Genomic DNA, 25,587 nt, shown 5'->3' on the forward strand with positions numbered 1-25,587 from the left:
ATGATAATTTTTTCTATTATTTAGTATTTGATTAAATATTAAATGTCTCATCTTGATAAACAGGTCATTAAACATGTTAACACGTTTACCTGTTTAATAAACGGATTAGGTTAGTGTTGAGAATTTTGACATGATTATTAAATAGGTTAGGTTTAAATTTACCTATTTAGTATACTGCTCTTACATCAACATAATACAAATACAACTCACAAAAGCCAATTGCCACTCCTAATCTCAACCATTACGAGTGTATCGGAACCAGTCCGGTGCGGTGCATTACCAGCCACCAAAACAAACATTCGATCCCAACTCTTTGCATGTCGCTTTCTACCTACCATTCCATCATATCAACGTTCAACAACAGATATCGTATGAAAACCAAATGTACCATTATATAATGTTTAATGGATAAGTGTCCCTTATCCTACAAAGGTAGGTTAGATTACTGGATGCGCATCTCTATGCTAAAGACTCGAATTCAAAAGAATATCATTAAAATGGGAGAATATTTTCAACTGCTTGAATTTCATTAGAATATTAAACTTTTTTTCATAAAAGAAATGTATTATTTATTTATGCCATAAGGAGCACTATTCCTAAAAATTTATACAAACAGAAATTATAAAGAGAGAGAAAAATAAAAAATAAATAAAAAATTGGGCGAATTGTAAAAAAAAATCCCTTAATTATTACCCATTTGCAAGAAACCCCCTTGTGAATGTTTTTGACAAGAAATCCCCCTCAACTATGAGGAGAGGGTGATTTAACTCATCTCCGTTTAACAATCTTGTGAGGCAATTTTTTCTGAGCAAATTACCTTTACATTAAGGTCAGTAACTTCAGTTGGGTCTTCATCACGTGAGAAAAAAAAAATAAAAAAAATTAGGTCTTCTTCCTCACTTTCTAAGAATTGTGTAAGAAAAGAGAGGGTAATATATATATGTAAAATAAAATAAAAAAATACACAGAGGGAGCTCCAAAAATCAACCAAATAGAGTGTAGTTTAATGTGACCTAGTTTAAAAAACAATATATCCCCTTAGAGAGAAAGAGTGCTTAGGAGTGGCTCTGATAGTTTGGATTGCTAGTTTCAATTCATCTTTTACATATTAAGATGTGGCACAGCTTACCTACACTGACCCGAGTAAGATGTGTCCACAAGACTCACTTTTACCAATAATTCTTACAAGATATATAGATGTAAGTACATGTTTTTAACTTCCAATCTTCTTTGAAATTATTGCAAGTTCAGGAAACTGTCCCACTCTATCATCTAGGTAATTAAATTCTTCAAACCGCTTTGAATTTCAATTTTATTGCAAGAAATGAAAGCAAATGAAAAACAAATTTGTGTTTATTTTACGAACAAGTTCATCAAACAGTCCATTTGGTTGTTTTTTGGAGTTCCCTCTCTATTTATTTTTTTTATATATTGCTCTCTTTTCTTACACAGTTCTTAGAAAGTGGGGGAGAAGACCCAAATTTTTTTATTTTATTTTTCACGTGGTGAAGACCCAACTGAAGCTATTGAACCAGATGTAAGGATAATTTGGTCAGAAAAATTGCCTCACAGGATTGTTAAACGGAGGTAAGTTAAATCACCTCCCTCCTCATAGTTGAGGGGAATTTTTTGCCAAAAAAATTCACAAGGGGAGTTTCTTGCAAATGAGTAATAGTCAAAGGGGGGTTTTTTGCAATTCGCCCTAGAATATTTATAAAGATAAATAATAAATTTGGAGTATTATATGTAAAATTGAGGGAGAAATAAATGAGGGGCAGTTTGGAAAGTCTAAAATGGTAGTGTTGGTACTAAAGAGTCTTTTTTTGGTCACATGACTCACACGTCACTTTTTGGGATCAGAACTTAAAAGTCTCTATTTGCTCATTTTTCATATTATAATGGTAAAATTTGAACATGAGGAGTGTTTTTGCACACTCTCCAAATTACATGGTGGTTTTTGCATGAGCACATAAAACATTAGGTACGTAAAGCATTTGAGAATTCTCCAGAAGTGCTCTTTAGATGTGGAGAGCAAACCTCTTACAATTGGACCACGAGAGAGTGGGCTACCTATTGTGGGCCAGATCCTCCGGGTACTCTTATACGGGCCATCTACTTGGGCTCTATGCCTCTCAACTTATGTTGATATCTCGTGCTTGCGTTGGGATCCAATATTGACCCATTTGGCTCTCCTCAAATGGGCCTTACCCTTACAAAAATCAGTTTGTTGATTTGGTTTGACTTCCTATAAACCGGCAGTGAAAAATGTCTTGACTGTATTGTAGACATTAAAAAATTTCGACATTTGTGTGTACATATATATCTTCTAATTCTCAGTCGCACATTGTAGGATTGTTGGGTCTTAATTGACACGTAATCTAGGTCAGCCCAATTACAAGAATCTTCCATCACTCATGACCCCCTTAACTAGTCTATATGAATTAGGACTTGTTCCCACGTTTATCTTGATAGGTCATATTTGCATCTTTTAACGGTTTTAATTATGATTCGTACGATCGATCATAGTTATATGGTGGTGTAACGAATTCAGATAAAGTTAATATATCGATACAAGTTTAGTATCAGACTTGAAAAAGAATCGTGTATAGATCAATACGACGGACCATAATTTTAACATATTTACATAAATAGAAAACATTTATAATTGCAAAAAATTTCTTCCAATGATGTGAGATGTCACAATATAAAGATACGGTTAATTAATGATTATATTTTTTTGTTCATTTGTAATGTAAGTAAGTTCCAAACACAATAATTTTACCTAAAAAAAATTGTTGGTCAAATATCACTCTCAAACATTTTTTGAAAATAACTATCATTTAGGTCCATTTCTATTATTCCATTAAAGTCTCTATTAAAAATACAAAAAAAGACAACTTTGACCCTAATTTTTTAATCCTATTTATTCCAAAATTTCAGGTTACTTAAATTATCATTATACCCCTCCGATGTGTGTGTGTGTGTATATATATATATATATATATATATATAGTGGCGTTCAATTGCTTCCTGGTGAACATAGAAGAATATACTCACTTTTAATTCTGACTTTAGAATCTAATCCTACGGTAATTAATTAATCAGTGTTTCTTTTTTATTTTTAAGGCAATTGTTTCTTTTTTTATTTTATTAATAGGAAATGACTAAAGTAGACATGTTTTTAATGGAAACAAATTAAAACCAAACTGGTTAAGATTTTCTTTTATACGTCCCATCCGAATTCTTAAAGCATACCAATTAAAAATAAAAAAAAAATAATTATTTCCAATTCCTTGATAGAAAGTTAAAACATAAAAGGCAACCACATCTGAAAAAAATAAAAATAATGAAATTTTCAATCCCATTAACTTTGAATTGCCACAGCGCATTTCACCTCCACTGCCGTCACCACCACCTGCCCCGCCACTGCCACCACCTCCACCACCATCGCCGCCACCTACCCCGCTGCTGCCGCCACCTCCACCTCCACCACCGGCGATAGTGACGGGGTAGGTGGTGGCGGTAGCGGCGGTGGAGGTGGCGGCAATGCCAGTGTAGTCGGTGGAGGTGGTTCATTCCCTTTCTCTTTCATATTTTATATATTGGGTTATGATTTGATGATTTTACTTCTTTGAATTCATTTTTATGCACACACATACAAATAAATATATTTTGAGAATACAACATTCTTTTGTAATTGGATTATCCAGTATGCATTAATTTTTCAACTGGTATGCTTTTAGAATTTCCTGAATGGATAGGAACGAAGGGAATTGGAAATAATTAATTTTTTTATTTTTAATTGCTATGCTTTGAGAATTTGGATGGAAAGGAATTTGTATATATATATATAATTTCGATCAGCTTTGGGAAGGAATTCGTATATATATATATAGCAATCGCATTTATATATAATTTCGATCAGCTTTCGACCTCTCCTGTAACGCTTGATGCTTTAGCAAAAGGTTTTACGGTAAAAAAGTTGCAGAGAAAGCAATTGAAGAAGATAGTTATATATATATATATAGATACATATAGAAATATATATAGTTTTAGGGAAATTTCAAAAGCTAGAAAATGTAATAGAATTCATTGTAATGTCAGTCAATACGAGCTACTGCGATTGAAGAGCTTTTCTAAAAAGTCATTGACTCAGCTGCACCTTCTTAATTTGACAAATTCCATATTAACGTGCTCACAACCTCTTAAATCTTCTCTGCTTTCATATTAGACATGTAATTTAGAGTTGATTAGGCAGAGCTGGATCATGGAGAAATATCAAAATTATAGTATATATATACATATATCACATTTTCTTCTGTGATATAGAAACTTATATTATGATAAAAAAATTCCTACCTACAAAATATGAAAACGTGGATTACTGTCTAAAAATAGTTAATTTATATGAATAATATCATACGTAATTAAGTATAGAACAGTCAGAAAAATAGAAAACCTGACAAGTTGGTAGTCTCACGACACTGGATCTGTGGGTATTATAGCATTGTCATGGGGCCCATCAGCACCGTGAGACGACCGCCCATCGTTTGTCATCAAAAACGTAATTTATGCAATTTTTTCATCGACACCCCCCTTAATTTTCTTTTTTTGGTTTTCCAATTTTTTTTTTTTTTGTTTGGGTAAAGTACAATGACACTAGTGAGGTTTGCGGAAAGATAATTATGTATAAGTTGGCTATTTTTTTGAAGAACGACACTCTTATCAGAATTGTCATCCAAACAAGACCTTAAATGGTTCAAAAAGATGAAATTGTCCCTAATATTAAAATCAATTTTATTGTAAAATATCGGATATGTTGAAATATCGAAATCACCCATGTGTTAATATAAACCACAAAATAACGTCAATTTATTATTGTAAAATTCATTAATTTCTCTAAGGTATTGTAATATTTCGATTGCTATGAAATTTTTACCAAAAGTTCCTCTACATGTTTAGTTACTCTGTGAAAATTTTCGTAATTTTTGACCAAAAATATATTTTTATAAAAATTCGACAATAACTGATGTCTGGATTTTTCAACTTTTTGAAAATCAGGTTTTTAATTTATTTATTTGACAGCCTTCTGGATATTATCATCACAGTTTTATACTTTTGTGAGCCTACTTTCCAAAACATTTTTGTTTGCTTCGTTTCGATTTCAAACGAATTTTATATGAATTTTTTATTCACTGTTGCGTAAATTTTTCCTCTAACTCAACACTTCCACTTTCTTGCATCAAATGCTAACGAGGAGTTGATTGGTCCAATTCATTAAGTTGTAGAGTTAAAAAGATTTAGTGAACGATTAAATGGTAAATTGGTTAATTCTCCATGTATTATATGTGGCAGGTGGCTACAAGGGTATCTTTGTCAACTTTTTCAAACTTTAGGAGGTGTCATTGTTTAAAAAATAATCAACTTGTATATGACTGTGAATATGACAAATCTCAGAATGTGTCATTGTACTTTACCTTTTTATTATTTTTTTTTTTCTTTCTCGTTTTTGCAATCACCTTTCTATGATCTAAATCATAATTAAAGAAGTGATAACCGAAGAGGATTCGACCAAGAACCGTGCTAGTAAAATCAAAATAAACAACCGAAATGCTTGATCAAATTATTTTTTAACCATTTGATGCATTATTGTGAGATTAATGTATCTCCCACAAAAAGCATGGGTGTTTATAAAACAATTGTTCTCTCATTTTGGATTGTTTGTTTGATTTATCTTTCGAATTTTTTTTGTCTTATATTTATTCTGGTATCAAAATGGATTTATCATATCATACTCCATGCTATTTACTTGCTTCGAGTTTTTGAATCAACTTGTTTCGGATCTTTGGGTCAACTCGTTTCGAATTTTTAGATCAACTCATCTTGTGTCATATGTTTGGATCAACTTGTCTCAGATCTCCTGATTAACTAATCGTCTCATATTTACTCAAATCTCAAATTTTTGACAATTTTATATTTAATTTTAAGTTAGACACTTGTATTAAGTCTTTATATATCAACTTGAAAAGAGTATTGATCATAATTATAGGAGGAGTGATTTAAGCCCTTAAATCACTCGTTGATAGAATATTACCGTTGTTGGGCATGGGTTAAAAAAAAAAAAAAAAATCCAAAACAAGGACAACCCATGTGAGTAGATTCTTTCACCAATTGCCTTTCTTGACTTTCGATCTGGAAGACGACGTAAATAAGAGATCACAATTCAAAATTTTAATAGTTTTTCCAACGGCTAGAAAAAGTATTGCAACATCAATCAATTCGAACTAGAAGGTACTAGGTTGGAAGAGCCCTTTTTGAAAAGTCAAAAAAAAAAAAAAAAAAAAAATGCATTGGCTCAGTTGTAGCTTCTAATTTTGACATATACCATATTGTTGTTGTGGTCACAAGTCACAACCACTAAATTTCTATCCTTAATAATAATAATTTAAAAAAAGAAAGAAAAAAAAAAAAAAAAAAAACAAAGACCACTAAATTAGTCTTCCATGCTTTCATAACAGACTCTATAATTTAGAGTTAATTAGGCTGAGCTGAATAGAGAAACATCAAAATTATAGTATATGTTTTCAAATATTTTTTTTCTATGATAGAGAAACTTATATTGTGCAATGATAAAATTGCTACCTATCAAATATGAAAATGTGGATTATGTCTAAGAATTGTGAATTTATATGAATACTGTCATAGTTAACTATATATCCAAAATTTCCATCACCCACTTTTTCTTTTTCTTTTTTCGTTTTCTTCTTTTCCGGCAATCCCATTTTGCATTAACCTTGTTGATATGAAAACCACCATTGAATAATAGTCTAAAAATATGTAAAGATCCAAATCTTCATTCTATAATATATATATATATATATATATATATATATATATATATATATTAATTAAATGCAAGGGTGAATGCTCAAATCCCTTTTATAAAAACAAATTTTGTGTTGTGTCTCATTGACCATGATCAGCAGATATGTCTTACGAACGCATATATATATATATATATATATATATATATGTATATATATACTCACGTCCATCTCCTAGACGCGTAATAAATTGGATATCCTAAATGGAATTGGATATTACATTTGAAACTGTTATAGTCTTTGTTGAACTGGGTAATAATACTAATAAATCTATCTTATATTAAATAATCTACACAACAAAGGACATGAGGCAAGAAAATTGTAAAAAATGTGGCGGGCAATCAAATAAATACAAAAGAAAAAGAACAACCTGAATCCACAAAATTAGGAAACTAAATTGATATTGGAACTCATTGTGAGTCACGCCATTGCCGTCTGAACAGTTAGTTGAAGACGGTCCGAACCCAACCAAGGCAACCCGAGCAACTGACTCACCCCCATGACTCGTTCCCCAATCCGAGTTGACTCAGTCTCCCCTTCCCTCCTCCTGAACTTCACCAATATCATCTCTCTTTCTCTCGCTTCCTTCACCTTCGCAATCTTAATCTTTGTATGATCTATCAGATCCCAAAACGCATCATTTCTTTTTCTGTTCACAAACAACTCCACTAATCTCTCTCTACACTCCTCTAATCTCTTTAAACAAAGTCCCAACTCGGCTAACTCACCCGAACTCAACCCACTCACTCTATCGCCGAACTCGGTGAGTCTGATCAAGATTTGGTACTGAGTCGAACCGTAATCTTCAACCACCAGTCTAAGTACCTCGTATACTAAATCATTTCGTTGATAATGCAAAGACTCCGGCGCTCTACAAATTTCTTCTACCATTCCCACTAAAGCGTCCATTTCTTTCAGCAAGTGAGAGTCCATTGATGAGATGACATCATGTGAATCTTTCAGTCTGTCGGTTTTTACCGACGAACAACAAAAGTAGGACCCCAAAACCCTGGAAGTCATTAAATTCCGTTCCAAAACACTCGCGTACCACCGAACCCAGGACGACAATCCCCATGTCTCGGCATCCGTGGTATCCCGAAATTGCGAGAGATTAAGGTAGTTGGACCCACCCGCTGACGGGTAAAATGAAAACTGGTCTTTGAGAATGAAAGAGCCTCTCGTGATAATGCTATGAAGAACGACGAGGCACTTGAGGGATACCCATGCGGTGTGGCTCCGGTGGAGCCGGTCCATGATCGCCGCCACACAGGTGCACGCGGTGGCGCGTGAGCCGTTTCCCAGGGAGAGGACGGCGGTGACGCGGTGGTCGGGTGGCGGAGAGGAGCTGTGGGTGGTGGCGCGGAGGACGGCGACGTGGATTGAGCAGGTGGTGCGTTTGATTGATAGGATTGATTTGATTAATGAAGCATTGTCCTTGAGAATGCCTAAGAGACCTCTCAGTTTCTTTTTTCCACCCATGAAATGGAAATGGATTTCTAATGGTGGGAAAAGAAAAAGGAAGAAGGTGAAGAGAAAAGAGTCGATGATTATATAATTGACAAACTGGTGTGACAAGGTTTTTTCTCTCTATATATAATTAGTGTGTATATAGAGAGACAACCTCTCTTTCCTTATCGTGTACTTTCATTTTCTTTCTTAATTTTCCAGACACGCTTAGCTGGGTCAAGTTACTTTGGCGAGTACACTCCGTGTGATTATTTTGGAAAATTTATATCTCTTTTCCCTTTATTTTTTTATTTTTAAAAAAAAAGAAAGATTAGAAGTTTACCTTTATAAATTATTATTAGTAGTATTTTTTAAAAAGACATGTGCCCTTTAAAAAAAAAATAATAATTTCATTCTTCCACAATAAGAATGAATTTTTTTTTTCTTGACAAAAAATTTATACACTCATTTTGTATGGAAAGTTTGAACCTTCTTACTATTTATTTTGAAAGGTGAATATACAACATTAGTTTAATACATGTATTTAACTCTTGAAAATCAACAAAGAGATGAATATAAATGATACAATAAATAATTTGTAAAAATAGATAAAGAAAATTAAAGAAACGGTTGAGGCCATCAGCTCCAAATTATTGCCTTTGAAAAAGCAAAAACTATTAATAATTTGTGAATGTGGCTGCATTATGGGACTTTGTAATATAGTGATATTACTCACCTTCTAAAATAGAAGATTGAGAGTTTAAGTTTTATAAGAGCAAAAGTGGATGTGCAATTCAGCATGGGAGCAGGGGGGTGGATGCCCCCGGATTTTTAATATTTACATTTATATTCTAATTTTTTTAAAAATTATTAAAATGCCCCTCCTAAAATTACAATTCGCCTCTACTGGATTCTTTTTTTTTTTTTTAGCATTTTATACTTCAAATTTTGATAATTTATGAAAATGCCCCCACTAGAATTATAATTTGCCCCATTAATTTATTTTTTTTCATTTTATACTTTAAATTTTTTAAAATTTATGAAAAAAATTCTATTAAAATTATAAAAATGAACCAATCGTATAATTTTATACCCACAAATTAAAAAGCCGCCCCCCCCCCCCCACACAAAATTTTCTGGATCCGTCACTAGATGGGTGAGTGTGTTTCTTGTCTTAAAATATATATATATATATATATATATAATTTAAGATATAAGATTGGAAAAATTAAGACATTTTATTATTATTTTTCCTTTACATAGTACTTTAAAAAAAAATTACATATATTATTTTATTATTGTGTCACATCAATAGAAAGGAGGAGATTTTTTCTTATGGAGAGGAGACAAATATTATTTAAATAAGGAAAAATTAAAATCTGAATTGGAATTTTGAAATAAGTTGGAGAGAAAAAGATGATAATATAATATAAATTGAGAAAATGTCAAAGAAATTTCATTTTCAAATGCATCGTGTGTTAATATGAACCGATTAATTTAACACGTTGATATGTAGACGACTCAACTTGGATAAATTGTTAAAAATATTCAACTTTGTCCTCCTTTTGTTTGAGTGACCCTTTCAACCTATATATATATAATGAAAATAATGCTTATAACTGCTCTAGAAACATGCTTGATCAAACAAAAATTTAGAATTATCTATCCACATTTTACTATTCTTCTAATTATAATTATTTAAAAATTCAGTCTCATTATTTTCTCCGGGATTTGTGTGATTATCAATGAATTAAATTGCCTTACACATCAATATAATATTCCTACTGATATTGCAAAGAAATTTAAGCGTGTGTATACATATTTATATATATATTATATATATATTATACAATTTGTCCCATGTTAGTTGTCAGTTGAACTCTTAAAAAATGTTCCAATCTTAACTCTATTATCGTTAATTTCTCTCATATGACTAAGTTTTGTTTTTATAGACTCTAGATGGAAAAACTGGAGACAGATGGATCCAATCATATTTTACGTTGTTTTGTACAAACAAACTAGTTTCAAAAAACACTATTTTATTACAGTTGTTAACATGAATACAACATCACTTTCTTTATGCATACATAAAAGAATAAACAAACACTTTTATATTATGCAATTTGATTTTTTAATTATAATCTGTAAAGTGCCTAATTTTTATTTTTATTTTTGTTATTTTAATATATTACAGATTGAAAGGTCCATAAATCCATCTCAAGGGCACAACTGTGTGTTAACCTGTGTTGTCGCATTTGTATGTATGTCTTGACATTGAGTTGTTGGAGAGGATGGGACGAAGGCCCCTATTTTTATTTATTTATTTATTTTATAGACATTGAGTTGTTGGAGAAGATAATTATATTATATTTAAGATAGGCTTTTCGACGCAGGGCACAGTTTCTTAATTTGAACCATTTTAGATGTATTTTGTGAAAGTTCCCAACCAAAATGAAGATCGTCATCATTAATTTTTCTTCTCATATTCTTTGTTTCTTATTTTCAAATGTGTCACCTAAAAAGTTTTTGAAAATTCAGACTTTTTATTTTTTATTTTTTATCATCTTTTCTTCTTTTCTTTTCTTAATAACAAGAGTGTCCGGAGCTTTTCCCAAACTAATATTCCACATACCTGTGCAAGACGCCCTCTAGACGGATCAGGTAAAATGTAAACTATGTCTATAGGTGTAGCCCCTAAGGAATTGTTTGCACTTAGAATTAATCGATCCTGAGACCTGATACTTCATGAGACAAAAGGATTCAAGCATTTTCCAACTAGGTCAATCTCTTTGAATTTATTACTGTCATTCCTTTACGATTTATTATTTTTTAATCTCTCTAAGTGAGTCTTCCACGTGTTAGAAGGGCCATGGATCAAAGTTTGTAGTTGTGAAGTTATGGCACCATTTTTGTTTCTGTCCCGGTTGCATTTTGTTGTGAAAAAAAAATGATCCTACGTGAGTTTCAACCCAACCCCCCGCGTTGAGTTTCAACCCAAAAAATGAGATTGACAAACTGGCTACACATTGATGTTGGAAGATGTACGTCATGTTCTTGATTTGCGTTTTAATTTGATTTATGGGATTGCATTGGATTGGATGGGTTACCAAAATTATTTTGGCAATTGAAACTGTAAACTCACCAAGGGTTCATTTATGGCAGCAAGAGGAACAATGTGTATTGGGTTGGCATGAGGAAAAAAATAGTGGGTGGTGAGAGTTTCTGTAATGAGTTTTTGGGTATTTCTCTTTTCTTGTATTTAATCAAGTCTGTGTATAATAATTTTTCCATGTGATAGTGAAAGTTTGGATCTCATAGATTTTTTTCCATCTACACCGGAGGGTTTTTTCCGCGTAAATATTTGGTGTATCTGATTTGATTGCATGGGTATTTATGGATTAGCTGTGAGCTCCATCTAATTGCTTAAGTTTTTAGATCGAACTACGAAACACCCGACCCGTTATAATTGATATTAGAGTCAGATTCAATCCTTAATTCAGTGTCCGACAAACTCCCCGTCCGAAGGAGTCCGGATGTACCTCCGAATGAGCAAGGTGGTCCGACTGCAACGAGAGCGTTGCGAGTTCGAGAGAAAGAGAATGTTAGAAGTATCTTACATCGAATCTGAATAGAGAGTGAAATGAATATTTATAGGTTATTAGCTCCACCCAATCACTTAAACTTTTGGTCAAATCAGGGATCTCCATTACAACAATCCTCTTTACTTTATTACAGTGCATCTGTAAGATGAAACCACCAGTACAAAGAAACTGATCCATTCTCGGACTGCATGCTTACTTTAATGTCATGCAATATGAATTTTCGAATCTGGGCCATTAAAGCCGAATGATTATTTGTTGATTTGGGCCGGACCAACAATAATGTATTAGGATTGAGTTGGGCTGCTATGCGGTAAAGGACCAGCCCAACATATCCAATCTAATCTCGCTAACCTAGATAGCTCCCTAGTGATAACAGGTCCAACTCAGCTAGGTATAGACACATTACTACTACTGGACTCTCTGTTGCAACTACTGTTCTCGGTCCCAATGAATTTCAAAAATTACGTAGCCGATGAAATTTCACCCTTAAGAGCAATTCTAAAGGGTTATTATTTGAGCTATTATTTTCAAAATATAACATGTGAGTTTACAATGGGCTCTCTAATGACATATCAAATGAACTGTCAAAATATAACTTTGCTAAATGTTGTGCTAAATATGACACAACATATAACTATTACTCTCTTCCTTCTCTCTTCTCTCTTGCATGGGCTGCCAATTTGGTGTTGGGCTGCCAATTTAGTGTTGTGCTTGTGTGTGTGTGTGTATATATGTATATATCAGTTGTACTTGTATATATATATATATATATATGTAAGTTTTGTGTATATATAAATGTGTGTGTGGATATATATATATCATTATTTTTATTTATTTATTTTTAATAAGGCAAATAAAGGGATTCTTTATACTACATATATTATATATATATACACACACACACACACACCGTCAGTGTTTTTATTTATTTGAAGGGAGTCTTTATATAATATACCAAAATCTTTCTACTGTACATTAGTCCATCAGGACCATCACACAATCTCAAAAGCTGAAAAAACTTTCAGCTTTTTAAGCTATGCGGAAAAAAATAAAAATATAAATTGCAAAATAGTAAGAAATTGTCCCTAATTTTCACCATCCTGTCTTAGCCCATCAGTCGACCGTTCTCCAACATTATCCTTGTCGGTCCTCGCAAACAAACGATTAAACCAACCCCTAGCCGAACCGGACCGTGACAAGTATGACGGTGTCATGCTAAACCCCCACCGGTCCGACCGTCCTTCCTTATCAAACCGCTCGTAGAATAAATGATTCCTTCCTCGACCGGTTCCCACACTTGTACTCCTAAAACCCTTCCTCAAGCTCCTCTCTCTAGGAAACACCACACAACTCGTCGTCCGGGTCAAGCTCGAGTACAACAACCGGTTGCGTACCTCCTCTGGTAACTTCAGTGTGAACCGCTCAAAATTCACATCCGGTTGGACCGGTAAGCGGCCGGTCGAGTGTGATGTAGAAGACATTTGACCACGAAATGAACGGTTCTGATTAGGATTAATCACATCAGGAGATGGTACGCGTATGATTAAATCATTGGCCGCTGCAACTATTTCCGATGAACGGTCCGAAAAACCCGGTTCACTGTCTGAGTCGCGACTCAGTGTTTTCATAGTAGGATATAGCTCACCGGGTTCGGGAACGAGGTTGGCTCGGCAAACCGGGCACGTGACGTGAGAAACCAACCAGGCGTCGATACAGTGAGAATGGAACACGTGACTACATTTCGGCAACAACCGAAGAGTCTCGTCGTCTTCGAACTCACTTATGCACACGGCGCATTCTAGCGCGACACTGCCTATCTTGAGCCGTCTGACTTCGGAGTACTTAAACGTCGGAAAAGTGTCGATCGCAGCAGGGTCGACGCCACCCGCCGCCTCCGGCTGCGGCCTTCCTCCGCCGTAGGGGAAGTTTCGGAACAGTCGGCGCTCGATGATCTGGTGGATGTAGACGGAGAAGCAGCCAAGGAGGAAGAAGACTGTAAGGAGGCAGACGAGAATGATCGCCATTGACGGACTCAGCTTGATATTCGGGTCAAACCGGTAACCCATCGGTGGTGGTGGTGGTGGTGGTGGTGGTGGTTGTGGTACGGTTCCCATATGTGCAGTGACGTACGGTGCGATGAGGACGACCCAGTTGACGCCATGATGGAGCTTCAAAAGTCCGATGTGATTTTCCATCATAGATAGTGAGGGTTTTGCTGCTTTACGGTAGTGCTAACGTGCGCGATTTATGGAGCGCGCGAAAATATTAGGGTGAAGAGATTGGGGACAAGGACGAGTACAAAAAGAAAAAGGTAGTTTGTGAAGTGACGCGCTTGGAGTGGCGCGTGAGGGGGGTTTAAGATGAGAATGGAGTTATTGATTTTTGCGCTTGATTGTGGGGGCCAACAAGAAATGGACAAAATTTACGGAGGTTTCATGCAACGATATGCAGCTGACACGTGGCGCGCGCGCAAACGTCTATCCAAAGATATTCTAGAAGACGTTTACTTATTACCAGCAAGACTGGCACAGATTGTGGTCCTCAACATTCAATCCCACTCAATTTCCTTCTATTTGTGATATTTAAACTGATTTAGTGCCGTTAATATTTAATTGAATATTTTTAATTAATTATTTATGTACAATGCAAATAAGTGCAGAGTGTTACTTCTTTATTTGTTACATAAATTATTAATTAAAAGAAATATGTTTAGCAATTTAATACAATAAATAAGTGCAAATATTATTTTTTTATTTCCTTGTGATTTTGAAGGTAAGCGATTTTTTTAAATATGTATATATATATATATACACACACTCCATTCGTCTCAAAATAAATGTCATGGTTTACTTTTTTGTTTGACCCAAAATAATAGTTCACTTTCCTTTTTCAAATAATATATTTCACATCTTTCCATATATGTCCCTTGAGTTTAAAATTTAAAATTTGAATATTCAAAATTTAAAAGGATAAGTTAGTAATTTTCCTGACAGACAATGCATGTCCCACATGTCCCCTTAAAAATTATTACTCCTCATAAACGACACTTAAATTTGGACCGCAATGAATAAGGAAGGTATAGTAATGTTATGAATGACCCAGTATCGAATACTGGTAATAATATCAGCAAAAGAGCGTTCTCCTGTACTTCCAGACATGCTGAGCTCCACATATTCTTGTACAGTCAAAGGGGGATCGATTCCGTAAAAGATGAGATCAGTAAATGGAAATTCACTGAAATCGAATCTTTGTGAGATCGTCAATATTGTACCCAGGGCAATGGAATATATATATATTGTGAATTTAGCTTCAAAGAAAATTACCAGTATTTAATTTTTTTTTTTAATGACAAAAGAGATTGTACCTCCCCAACTCGCCCCGATTATATATGACTCTTTAAAATTTTTATATATTATATAAAATATATATTTAATATTTTTAAGATCCTTATTACTTTATTGAAAGTGTCACTTAATATATTAAAATTCAGTACTTACTAATTTTAAATGAAAAATACTTAACTCCTCACTAGTGAGGATCTATAACAGATATGGACCAATAATAAATGAACACGTCCTATTTTAATTACCAAATCAAAGATAGTAATTTGATTACCATCTATGATTTGGTAAGTGAATATCTAACTACTATCTTTGATTTGGTAATTAAATATCACATGCCTAAGTATATTGTCTTCCGATGTAGAGTTGGGGTTGGTATACCAATTACAAATATGTTTCGGAGTAGGGGCGGAGTTGGTATAACAGATTTTCTAACGAGATGAAATAGGGTTTAGCCAATCCCGTCCCAACTTTGTCCCGTCGTCATTCCTAATAATATATTATATTAAATTTTATAAAAAGGAAGTTCAAAATTATCATTTTATAAAATTTATCATAACAAGTTTGTAGGAAAGAAAACCTTAAAGGTGTTGCTGAGCTCACAAGCAAAATCTCAGTTGAGGTCATAGTAACATGCGCTGAACAACCATTCGAGTATAATTTGCCTAAACTTTTAAGGAAATAAGCATAATTTACTATAAAAGTAATGAATGAACAACCATGAATCAAAATATTGCATCACAAGTTGTTTTATTTATTTTTACCAAAAAATCTCACACAGTCAGACGTAAGGGTTAATTTCACTGACATCTCCTCAAATTTGACCAAATATCACACTCAAATATCTTTCGAAAATTATTACCACTTAAACACTTTTTTACTTTTCCGTAACCCAATCTGTTAAAAAGTAGAAAAAGGCAACTTTACTCCTAATTTTTTAATCCTATTTATTCTAAAATATCATATTACTTAAATTACTTCTATACCCCTAATTAATACACCCACTCTTATCTTTCTCTCTCTTAACAATTTTGGCTTGTCTTGTCTTTCCTTTTTGGGCATAGCCCCCCTTGTAAATTTCTATAATCAATGAAAATTGCTTTAATTTTTGAAAAAAAAAAAAAAAAAAAAAACCAATTTTGCTAGAAAATACAAGGGCCTAAGGCCCCTTTGTAAATTTCTATAATCCATGAAAATTACCGTTATACCCCTAATAAATTCTATATATATTTATAGTAGTACAAATATCAATTAAATACTATGTTTACTATAAATTATATATTTTGATTGTAGTTATTCATGTTGTAAGATTCAGATTATGAAAATGCTCGTTTATCAAATTATAAATTCTTCTATGTATTATATTGTGTAAATTTACATTAATACAAATAATCCCAAATTTTTTCCCTACAAATTACACACACATACATATTTTAGTCTGATTTTTCCAATTAATTTGCCATGAACTCACTTATCAAATTCATAAAATGTATATTCTGTATCATTCATGCATCTATACTTTTAAGGACTTGCCATGAACTTCATGCTTAATTTGCTAACAAAATATTACACGGTTTACACCATATATATATATATATATATATATAATAAAAATAAAAAAGAGGCAAAAGTTGAATAGGTCAATCAGGCACGTGGCTGAGTGGCGACAGGGTATATATTTCATCATATATATATATATATATATATATATATATATATATATATATAATTATAACTTTGTTGTGTATTTAGAGGTATTGTAGTTTTTTTATTTAATTCATTTGGTTAGAGAGCATTTTTGATCAAGTTAAAGGGTATTTAAGTTATATTACATAATGTTAGAATTCAGAACATAACAGTTGGGGTGTGAGTGAAAGACGGAACAAACGTTTATAGTATTAGTGATAATAATTTTTTAAAAATATTTTAGTGTGATATTTGATCAAATCTAAAAGAGTGTGAGTGAAATTAACCTAAAAAATAAATGTCTCTTATGTTTTATGTGAATTTCCCCCAAAGGCGAAACTTTGTGTCCCACGACCACAAATCTTTGTTCTTGGTTACAGTAAAGAGATACACTCGAATTAAGAAGTTTCCAAGTTTCAACAACGGACTGTCATGTCTAAGTTTCAATCCAAGAAATTAATTATCAACAAATTAAAGCAAAGGATAATTATCGCTTGACTATTTCATTTCAATAATTGTTTCTAGTGGACCTACTTAAAACTTTGATTATTGTAACCACCGCCTATAAACCTAATGGAGACAAAGAAATGACTAAATTTAATAATTAAAATATTGCTATTAAAGTGTATTATATGTCTATGAAATTACTTAACATATATTGCAATTTTTTTCTCCTTATTAATTTAATCTGTCTTTGTCTTTGTTTTTTGTCCGGATCATTAATTTAAATGGCGTGCAAAAAAATGTAATCTTCGTAAACATTTGTTGACCCAATCTGGTGATGATAGCAACAGAAGAGACATCATTATTTATTTTTTTATTTTTTTTTCATCTCAATTCTTCTTCCCATTTTGTTCAAGAAATTTTATTTTCCTTTTCTTTTTATTTGGAGTTGTATTAAACAATCCAAATCAATGTAATAAGGTCCAACCAGGGGTGTACAAAAAAACTAGTTGAACCAATAAACCGAATCAAACTAAATTAGTCTGATAGGTTTGGTTCAATCTTTTCATGGTCCGATTCAATTACGGTTTCAAAAACATGGAACCGTTTATAAATGGTTCAGTTACATTTTGAATTTCTGTAAAATCAAATCGAACCGAACCTTTTTATATATTGTATATATTTTTATACTTTTTTTATTATACAAATAATACAATAATAAAATTAGTCTTTTAATTGCTCAACTATATATCATAATATATAATAAAAATTATGTTATATATAATATATATTTTTAATTATATATACACTAGAATGAATTATAAAAAAACCTAAAAATTTAGAACCGAACCGAATCAAACTGTAAAAAACAGTTTGATTCGGTTCGTTTCTATTGATTTCATGATTTGATTCAGTTCTAATTTTTATGAAATCGTTAGAAATGATTTGGTTTCAAAATATTTTTAAACGGTCCAATCCAAACCATGTGCACATTCATGAAGCTTATGACCAAACAAAATAAATTTCAACAATGACTTGACAATTTTTAAGCGAGCTTGGACTTAACTTGAGCTCGGCTTGAGGTCGTATTATTTCAAACCTCAATCCGTACATTTATATAATAACCAAACACAAGTATGTATAGAAGAAGACTACATAAACAAGCTTGTCTAGAAATCTATATGGGACTTTTTAAAAACCTTTTTGGGTTAGTCTATGGGCCTTTTATGAACAATGTGAACAATTTAGTGGGCCTTTCACTAATATGAGAAAGTTTTATGGGCCTTTTCCTAAAGTCATTTTGGAAAAGTGTATTGGCCTTTCTTATGAACAAAATGTGAGCACTTAACTTAAGTGAGACTTTCACTTGGACATAAATGTTAGAAACCCATGCGCTAAAATTATCCTATATTGGGGCCATAAGTCTACCATAACAGGTTTAAAAATCATGGATCTACTTATTTCTTATACGAGTTTGCGCACGAGCTTAATAAGAGAGCTAGTTGTTCAAGTTCACCTCGTTTATCAAATGTGCATAAAATGTTTTGAAACTCGACTTGTTTACTTGAACGAATATATAAGTTGGAATTTTTAATAAGCCGAACTTAAGTTATTCATGATAAAGAAATAAATTTGTTCTGGTTAGTGTAGCTTGATGGTACTTTCCCACCTTTCAAAAGAGAAGATCGAGGGTTCAAGTTCCCTTAAGGATATCCTGGATGTATAAGTGTATTTCTTGCCAATGAATAAAAAATGTTTCCGAAATCGAGATGCACAGCCATAATTACAATAGATATTAAAGAACTAACAATTAGTTGAAAATGGTCTTAATTTATGTAATTTTTATAAACAAAAGATAACTGTCTTTTTTTGGGATTATGATTTGTGGAAATTATTTTAAATTCAGACCATTCAACAAATCACTATTTGACACTTAAGTAACAAATGCTATATAAAACTTAATACTTTTTAAACATATTTGTTTAGGGTTATGTTTGATACAATGAAAAAGAAAATAAAAGATAATATTAGTTACAAGAAAAAATAAAAGAAAGGAAAGGAGAGATAGTGTGATCTACTTATCGTGTTTAGTTAACTAACGAATGAAAAGAAATGAAATGATAGTAATCATGTTTGGAAAAAGAAAAGAAAAGAAATTATTTTAATGAATTTATCACTATAACCTTTTCCATAATTCTTGCCTTTTATAAAAGTAAGGACAAATTTGGCATTATAAAAATTTCATTAAAAATGTTACCATTTTCCTCTCTTTTCTTCCATTTCCTCCCATTTTTTGAGGGATAACAAATAACTATTCAAACTTTAAACATATCCCTCCAAATCCTTCCATTTCCTCTCTTTTCCTTCCGAAAGTTTGTACCAAACACAAAACTCCATATCACTCCATTTCCTTTATTTTCCTTCCATTTCTCTTCCCAACCAAAGGTGTCAAATGGTAATTAGCCCGAAATTTGTAATAATTCCTCCAAAATGCATTATTGTCCTTCCCTTTTGAGAAATTTTTATATAATCCGATATTATATGATTTCGACTAGTTGTTATGACACGTAGTAAAAATTTAAATAAATTTGACATATTTATTCTAGGAAAATTTTTCTCACTTGGCTTTATGAAAATTGACTGAACTTTGGGCAAGGCCCACAGAGGAGGTGGCAATTGGAATCAATGGTTTGGTTTCAACCTTTTCTTTCAAGTACCGGTTTCTGATCCACCGCTGTTTCCAGGTTATGGGCCCAAGTGACCCGATTGGGTCCCACTTTGTCAAGCCTCCATCCACGTCTACGGCTCGAAGATGCCTCTCCAAACGAATCAGACGAATCTCAATGTCAAATCAAGCCTACATGTTGGGATTGGACTGATTCCATACCCGACCCAATTATCCTGCACCAATAGTTACACTACCGTGCTTAGGTAAGGGTGACAATATTTGACACAATACGAGATAAGCGAATTTAAGTTTGGCTTAATCATATTCGTGTTGTAATCGTATCAATCCGAATTGATATGGTATTTAAACGTGTCGTGTTTGTGTTAAAAATGACTCGTTTAGTTAGACTTGTTGAATAAATATGTCGTATTTGTGTAAAAAATTGACTTAAATGCAAGGGCGGATCCAGGATTTTTAGGTGGGGTGGACTAACATTAAATATGAATACTAAAAAATTAGTTTGGACCTTTATTTTAATATGGTGGCTGAGTTTATTTGGGTTTCATTAGGTTTTTGGGGTGGGTTAATATTATTATTATTATTTTTTATTTTTTGGGCTGGGTTAATATATTAGTATAGTAAATTATTATTATTATTATTATTTTTTGGGGTGGGCTACAACCCACCTTTGCCTACCCCTGTGTCCGCCCCTGCTTAAATGTGTCTTATCGTGTTGCTTCGTGTCATGTCAAGTCTTAACTCATTCATGAAACGGGTTATACGTGTCGTGTCGTGTTGGTATCAAGATTTTTTGACACGAATAATAATCGTGTCGTATTCGTGTCGACTCATATAATAGAATACCTATATTCTGACACAACAAAACACAACTCGTCAACACGAATTGTCACCCCTACACAATGGTGTCAAATTATTATTTCGTAACCCTACAAAAAATATAAAATAAAATAAATATTCTCACTTCTCTACTTAATGTGTAAAATCTTTATATAACCTCGCTTAATTGGTACAAAGGTTTTGGACATGATTTGTATGTTGTTTTTTTGGGTAAAGCGCATAAAAATTCCAGTTATATACACATTGTGCAAATTTTATTTAGTTGCTAAAATATATCTCTACATTTTTCTTTCATTTTCTAAATTGAACAAATAAGGCTTCTTTGTCAATTTAAAAATTGAAACACATAAAATGTCTTTAAGACAATATATATATATATATATATATATATATATATATATATATGAAACACTAATTTTAATTTTTAAGGGTATATTAAAGGTATTTTGGGGTTTTTGTATAATTTTTTTTTTCAAAATTGATGCCCAAAAGATATTAGAAGTTAATTTGCACGTATTAAATAGTAAAGATGTAATTCATGGTCATCGCGGTTTTAAAATGCATTGTATCGGGTGTTGAACCTTCATATAGTACTTGACATTCACCTTTCCCAAACGATGTGTGATCATGACACCTGTAACTTGTCAGTGTAGTAGCTCGCCCAGTGTCTCGCACCCATTCACAGATAGAGGTAGTCACAATCACCCTCTATGGGGCCAACATCCTCGTTGGCTACACTTACGGTTGGGTTCCGGCTCTGATACCATTTGTAATAAACACCACTTACTCGACACAATATTGTCCGCTTTTGGCTTCCCTAGCCCAAACTTCGCAAGAGGTCACCCATCCTGGTATTACAAAATCGTGATGGACGTAAATCTATCAAAGCTCCATAGTTAAATGTGATTATGCTGGAGTAGTACCAGAATGCGCACCTTTTGAGAAGTCTGGTTTAAAGAAATAAAAAACGGACAATATTGTATCAGGTAGGGTGAGGATTGTTACAAAATGTACTTTTTTATATAAGTCCCGGGTGATGTGAAATGTCACATATGCCCACATCCACTATCTAGGATAGGAGGAATTCTCCTATTATCTTGAGATGAAGAGGTTGATGGCAGACTAGGAGGGGAAAAACTATTTTGTGGACTTAGTTGGTTCGAACCTAAGATTAACATGTTGCTATTAATAGAATAATCTATAATTAATTAATTTTATTTTTCTTACGTAGTAATCACTTTCTAATAGCTGTGGACAATCTATGGTAGTACCTCCTCCAATTATTGAAAAAATAATTGGAACCATTTTTATTTTGTACCGATTGAGGGATTTATTTCTCTTCGACACAATCTGCACCTGCAAGCACCTGCAAGTTACAACAAAAAAAACAGATCCTCAATTTGACGGTTTCTTTTTTTCCCCTAATTTCACGGTTTCTTTTTTCTTGAACAAGTCAAACAAACACAATTTTGCTAATATGGTTTAAATTATTTTATTGATTAAAAAAAGAGATCTCTAATCAAATTTCATGATTTTACAAATAAAGTCCTTGACTGCCCCCATTTTTTGCGCTATGAATCACATGCTATGCTGAGAATTAATTAAATCAATCAAATCTAGATTACTCATTTTTGTACTCTAGATTAGTCATTTTTGTTTTCTTAGTGGATGAGTTGTATTCGGAATAAGCCAAAGCTGATGAGTTGTATTAGTAGAACAATCTAGGTGCAACTGTGACTATGAGAGACAAAGCCCAAGACATGCATGAAAGATTAGGGATGAGTGTTCTCACATTCATCGACAAAGAACTAGATATTTCAGGAAAAAAAATCTCATCAAACCACACACGTATATATTATGGGTGGAAATATTCGTACTCCACTTTTCTACCTTTACATTACATTCTTAAAAGAAATGACATTTCTATTCTTAATTTTATAAATAAATATATATATATTTAGAATACCACAATTATCCTTTCAGTTATGGAAAGATATTTTCATCTCCCTAATTAACGTTTCTATCTTCTTCATTCAATTTAGGCATTGTAAAATTATGTAACAACATAACTACGGACTAAATATCAATTTTAGAAAGGAAAAAAAAAAAAGAAAAAGAAAAAGAAAAAGAAAAGAAAAAGACTTATAATAGCAACCTAAATGACAGAGAAAAAATAAGTTGCAGTTAATAAAATGCATATGATATATGGAAGAAAATGATGTTACACTTATTGTCATTGAATTGGAGTTCTATGTTAACATTTTTTAATTTTTAATTATTTATTTATTTTTTCCTTCTTCTTATTAGTCTCCTCCACACATGCACAATGTAGATACCTATATTTTTTTTCAATTTCCACTTCATATTCTCCTCTTTCCGCATAGGCCGCCTTTTTTAAAGCGTAAGGAATATGCTGTGGAAAAAAAAAAAAAAAAATGAAAGTGAGGAAATATTTGAAAACAAAACCCTTATCGTAATGTGGATGTGTATTTGAGAGCAACAAAAAAAAAAAAAAAATTGCTTTAGACCATATCCAAGGAAATCATATCATCTCCTTCAAAAATTTAATTAAAAAAATAAGGGAGGAAAAGAGCTTGTGTTGCAAATTGGGTAGAGAGTGGCAAGACCGAGGCTTGTAATGGATTGTTGTTGGTTTTAGGCTCCTTAAAAAAAAAAATAATAATAAAAAATAAAAATTAAAGTAAGTAAAGAAGGTAAGAAAATAAAGTTGATAGTGAAAAGGGTAATTAGGTGATATACAACAAAATAAGAGATGATGCATTAATTAGTTTATGGGTTTTTTTGTTATTTACTTTAAAGAAAAAAGAAAAATGTAGTGTAAGTGTAAAAAAGTAGAGTGCAAATATCGCCTCCCATATATTATATACATATTAGTTAATACTAGTCAATAATGTGTTGTTCAGGGCATGAAATTTATCCGCACCAAATATGATAATCATTGGATATAATTACTATCTTGTTTTAATATCTATATTTTAGATTTGAATTAATTATATTCAATGATGTTTCATACCTACCAATACGACCGAGACTACACTTATATATACAAGTGTAGTCTTAAAAGCTAAGTCACATAATTCGTGCAAAAGAGTCATCGTTTTGCACTTCACGAATTCATGTTTTGTGCATGCGAATTGTCTGAATCTTGAGAATGTATTAAATATCTGCGAGTATAGTACTGCCGAGTCATTCGATCCCTTGGATGTGGTTGGACCCACCACCACATTGGTTATGAGTCTTGTGACATGGTGTTACAACATCGGATTTGGATGGAGGTTGAAGTGTATATAAATGGGTGAGTATGCAACATTACTCAACAGTTTAAACTTTTAGGTAAATAGGTAAGCACCCACTCATTACAGTTGGTATCAGAACCAGATCCAATTCTTAATCCAGTGTCACACCAAGCTCCCGGCTCGAAGGGCGTCTAGGTCTGGCCTTGGTTAGGCAAGGTGGATCGACCATAACGAGAGCGTTGTGCGGGTTCAAGTGGGGGAGAATATTACAAGTGGGACTTGTCCCATATTGGATTTGAATGGGTTTAAATGTTATCCCACATTGGATTTTGGATGGGAGTTAGAGTGTGTATAAATATTATCCCATATTAGATCATGTATAAATAGGTGAGTATGTAATCCATAATATAGAGAGAAAAGAAAAACTATATAATGGTGCCTCTAACCACTTTCGCAAATTTTGGTTTAAAATATAAAAATTCACCATATTATATATATTTCTAAATTCATTATTTAAGGCAATTTATATTATTTAAAAAATACAGCAATATTAATATTTAAAAATTGATTGAAAGTGCAGCAAAACTAATATCTAATAAAATGATATAATCTTATTCATGTAAGATAAAACCCCCATTAGTTTTAAATTTTTATTATAAAATTCTAACCTGTTTTTGAAAATCCTTACATTTTTAAAAAGTAACTACATTACCCCAATATTCATATCCGACCTGTTAACCAGGTTATGAAATGACAAATTTAACCTTATTATTTAGGGTAAATTACACAAGACCCCCTGAGGTTAGGTCATTTTTCACCTAGACGAAGATTTTGGTTTTATTTTTCACTTATATTTGAAAGAGTGATTTTGTATTTCACCTACACCCTAAATATCAATTTGCAGTGATGTCACAATATTTTTAGGTATAAAATGACTATCCTACTGTAATACCCCGTATTTTATTAAAGAGCTTTGTTTATTTAAATTCATTTATGTGTAGATTTCTTTACCTATTATTGTGCATGCTACATTATTATATTAAGTTCATTTAATGGTGTATGTAAATTTATTAATAATTTTATTTGTTGGTTATGTTTATATTAAGCAATATTAGTTAATTAAAGTTTTATATTTGTGTTATAAAGTATTATTATGATTATAATGTATTCTTATGTAATAATAATAATAATATAATAATAATAATTTATTAATAATAATATAATAATGATAATAGTGATAAATTAATCATAATAGTAATAATAAGAATAGTATTATTAAAACAAGTTATGATGCCAACTTAGTCTTAAGATAGAATTTCCACTATCTTGGTTGAATGAGATGATTTCAAAGAGGACTTAGGGGCATGGCATTAAAGGAATGTGGTTAGGGAAGTTTAGGAA

The 25,587-nt window shown here is 32.3% G+C and overlaps 2 protein-coding genes across 2 annotated transcripts; both read right to left on the minus strand.

The window, feature by feature from the left end:
- Positions 1–6,964: 6,964 nt before the first annotated feature.
- Positions 6,965–8,757, minus strand: LOC132273317 (putative clathrin assembly protein At4g40080). The gene has a single exon (XM_059774299.1). It carries the CDS (start codon positions 8,361–8,363, stop codon positions 7,305–7,307), a length of 1,059 nt encoding a protein of 352 aa, XP_059630282.1. The 5' UTR covers positions 8,364–8,757; the 3' UTR covers positions 6,965–7,304.
- A 4,093-nt stretch (positions 8,758–12,850) lies between these two features.
- Positions 12,851–14,270, minus strand: LOC132274131 (E3 ubiquitin-protein ligase ATL15-like). The gene has a single exon (XM_059775305.1). The coding sequence runs from the start codon at positions 14,128–14,130 to the stop codon at positions 13,018–13,020; it is 1,113 nt and encodes a 370-aa protein (XP_059631288.1). The 5' UTR covers positions 14,131–14,270; the 3' UTR covers positions 12,851–13,017.
- Positions 14,271–25,587: the final 11,317 nt, after the last annotated feature.

This window comes from Cornus florida, unplaced genomic scaffold (genome assembly GCF_030987335.1).
Source record: "Cornus florida cultivar Cherokee Brave unplaced genomic scaffold, ASM3098733v1 CherokeeBrave_3.0.0_Hap2_Chr09, whole genome shotgun sequence".
NCBI lineage: Eukaryota > Viridiplantae > Streptophyta > Magnoliopsida > Cornales > Cornaceae > Cornus > Cornus florida.

What these genes read in the sequence shown, in the direction of transcription:
- LOC132274131 (XM_059775305.1), bottom strand. Translation starts at nt 14,130, where the DNA reads ATGATGGAAAATCACATCGGACTTTTGAAGCTCCATCATGGCGTCAAC.
- LOC132273317 (XM_059774299.1), bottom strand. Translation starts at nt 8,363, where the DNA reads ATGGGTGGAAAAAAGAAACTGAGAGGTCTCTTAGGCATTCTCAAGGAC.